This window comes from Mandrillus leucophaeus, unplaced genomic scaffold (genome assembly GCF_000951045.1).
Source record: "Mandrillus leucophaeus isolate KB7577 unplaced genomic scaffold, Mleu.le_1.0 Scaffold619, whole genome shotgun sequence".
Taxonomy (NCBI): Eukaryota; Metazoa; Chordata; class Mammalia; order Primates; family Cercopithecidae; genus Mandrillus; species Mandrillus leucophaeus.
In genome coordinates, this window is record NW_012106686.1 from 714,221 (window position 1) to 716,592 (window position 2,372).

The 2,372-nt window shown below is 37.3% G+C and overlaps 2 protein-coding genes across 2 annotated transcripts in view; both read left to right on the forward strand.

Moving 5' to 3' along the window:
- The window catches only part of LUZP6 (leucine zipper protein 6), a 6,689-nt gene extending 5,752 nt beyond the window's left edge, over nt 1-937 (forward strand). Inside the window, exon 2 of the mRNA XM_012000127.1 lies at nt 243-937. Within this exon, the coding sequence (XP_011855517.1) occupies nt 243-425 (183 nt within the window). The 3' untranslated portion in view covers nt 426-937. The remainder of the gene's footprint in view (nt 1-242) is intronic.
- Nucleotides 1-2,372, forward strand: part of MTPN (myotrophin) — a 62,518-nt gene that overhangs the window by 55,122 nt on the left and 5,024 nt on the right. The window lies entirely within an intron of this gene.

The window sequence follows — 2,372 nt, forward strand, 5'->3', positions numbered from 1 at the left end:
ATAGAATAGAATAGACTGACCAAGATGGTTCACAGTTTCTTTTTTTAACTAGGTTATTTATAATGTATTTCTGAACCACTTGGCAGACAAATTCACAACACTTAATGTTCATATTTTGAGTAAAGGAAGCTAAAACCATGTTTGCTTTCTGGTACTACATGCATTAGCAAAAGGTTAAGTAAGTTTTGTTCTCCACTGAAGTAATACTTAACATCTCAGAAAAAATCTTGCATGTTCTGTAGTTTTGTATTAAATCAGTCATTTCATATGCACTATATCAAGTACAAACAGGTAGTTTACCTGTTTATAGTAGTGTACTAACAAAGTCTCCCTTGCAGCTTCAGACTGGTATCTATAGGCTTATCGTTCAAATACAGCACTTGAATATCCCAAGTAGTTCTTCTACGCATAGCTCACCTTTCTAAACCCAGTTAAGCATGGAAGAGAGGTAGTAGGTAGGTGCAGTGTGTGGAAGCTGCAGACAAGTAGGCCTTTTATTCATTGATTTCTTTTCCCAAGTACTGGATTTTAAATCTATATGTATCTATTTGATTTTTTTCCTAATATTTCAATTGAGCTGCTGTTTTCTTCCATGCAATATTGTATACTCAATTGTGTATAGAAGAAGCTGGTGAGAGTGCCCTCCTACATAAATAAGCAATTGCAGTGTTTTGCATGCAAAATATAAAAAATTTAAATTGTCCTGATTCTATTTTGTAAATGGAGAAACAATCATATCTTTCTAAGCAGTAATGGAGGAAGACTAGTGCTTTGTGCATTTTGATATATTTGAGTTCATTTTTTCCACAATGTCATACTTTTGACACAATTGGGTTTCTCATAAGTATCCTAGTTCATGTACATCCGAATGCTAAATAATACTGTGTTTAAGTTTTGTGTTGCAAGAACAAATGGAATAAACTTGAATTGTGCTACAGCTAGTGTGTCAGCAGCATTTTTCTCAGTTACTATCAATTTCGTTTTGTAGTCATCTCTAAAACTATACCAGAAGCTTGATTGACTCAAACATTTAGTTAATCTAAATTAATGTATCCCACTTCTAGAAAAAAAAATGGAGAGAAAATAAAATATAGATTTAATTGAAGTAAACCTTACCAGTCTTTGAAAGGATTTGCTTTTGTGTCAGTCTCCTGACATTGTTTTACTATAACTTCAGTAATGCTCCTGGTTGACGGGGAACAAGGTATAGCCAACACATCCCAGAGCATCAGGATCTTCAGAGGGGTTGAAGAAAATGAAGTCGTGGTTAAACCTCTTTGATCCTTTCATTGCTCATCTAAGTTGCTCCACATTTCTTGGAGATCTGCATTTCCCAAACTCAACTACAAGCACCTTTTTAGAGTGTAATTTTCAGGATGATCACTTTGAACCTTAAAACTGAACAAAATTAAATACAAAATTAGTTTGATTGTGCTGTAATCTTGTCAACACCAGGAGACTATTCGCAGTTTACTTTTAATGATAGAAAAAAATATGTGCAGATACTAAGTTATAGCAAAAACTTTGTTTTAAAACTTTCACGTTGTTGACTGAAGTATAAATGGGGACCATGTGCGGCTTTAGGGGGAAGTGTTTACAGAAAATGTTTGAAGTTCTCATTTTAAGACTTGGAATCTAGGACCAGCGCAGTGGCTCACGCCTGTAATCCCAGCACTTTGGGAGGCTGAGGCAAGGGACATCACTTGAGCCCAGGAGTTTGAGACCAGCCTGAGCAACAGAGGGAAACTGAGTCTCTGCAAAAAATTAAAAAACAATTAGCTGGGTATGGTGACAAGTGCCTATAGACCCAGCTACTTGGGAGGCTGAGGTGGGAGGATTGCTTGAGCTTGGGAGGTTTGAGGCTACAGTGAGTGAGCTGTGTTTGCACCACTGCACTCCGGTCTAGGCAACAAAGTGAGACCCAGTCTCAAGAAGAAAAAAGAATTGGGCTCTATAAAGAAAGTTTAAATCTGGTTAAATACGTTTTAAAGGGAACAGAGTCGCCTTATATAATGATTGAAGAACAGACCCACATATATGGATGGAAGGCATACATCCAGTAGAAAGAAAGAGCTTAGAGGGGAATTAGTTTGCGATTAGAGAACAGCTGTCATAGGACTTCCATGCAGCACAGTATGCCAGACCACCATGAGATTATTTTTTTCCTCTTTCTGTAACATCATTGATTCTCAAAATGTGGTGTCTACACCAACAGCATCACCATAACCTGGAAACTTGATAAAAATGCAAACTTTTGGACTCTAGCCAAGACCTACTGACTCAAACTCAGGCTGGACCCAACAGCCTGTGTTGTAACAAGCCCTCTAGGTGATTCTGATGCATGCTGAAGTTTGAGGACCATTGAATAAGAC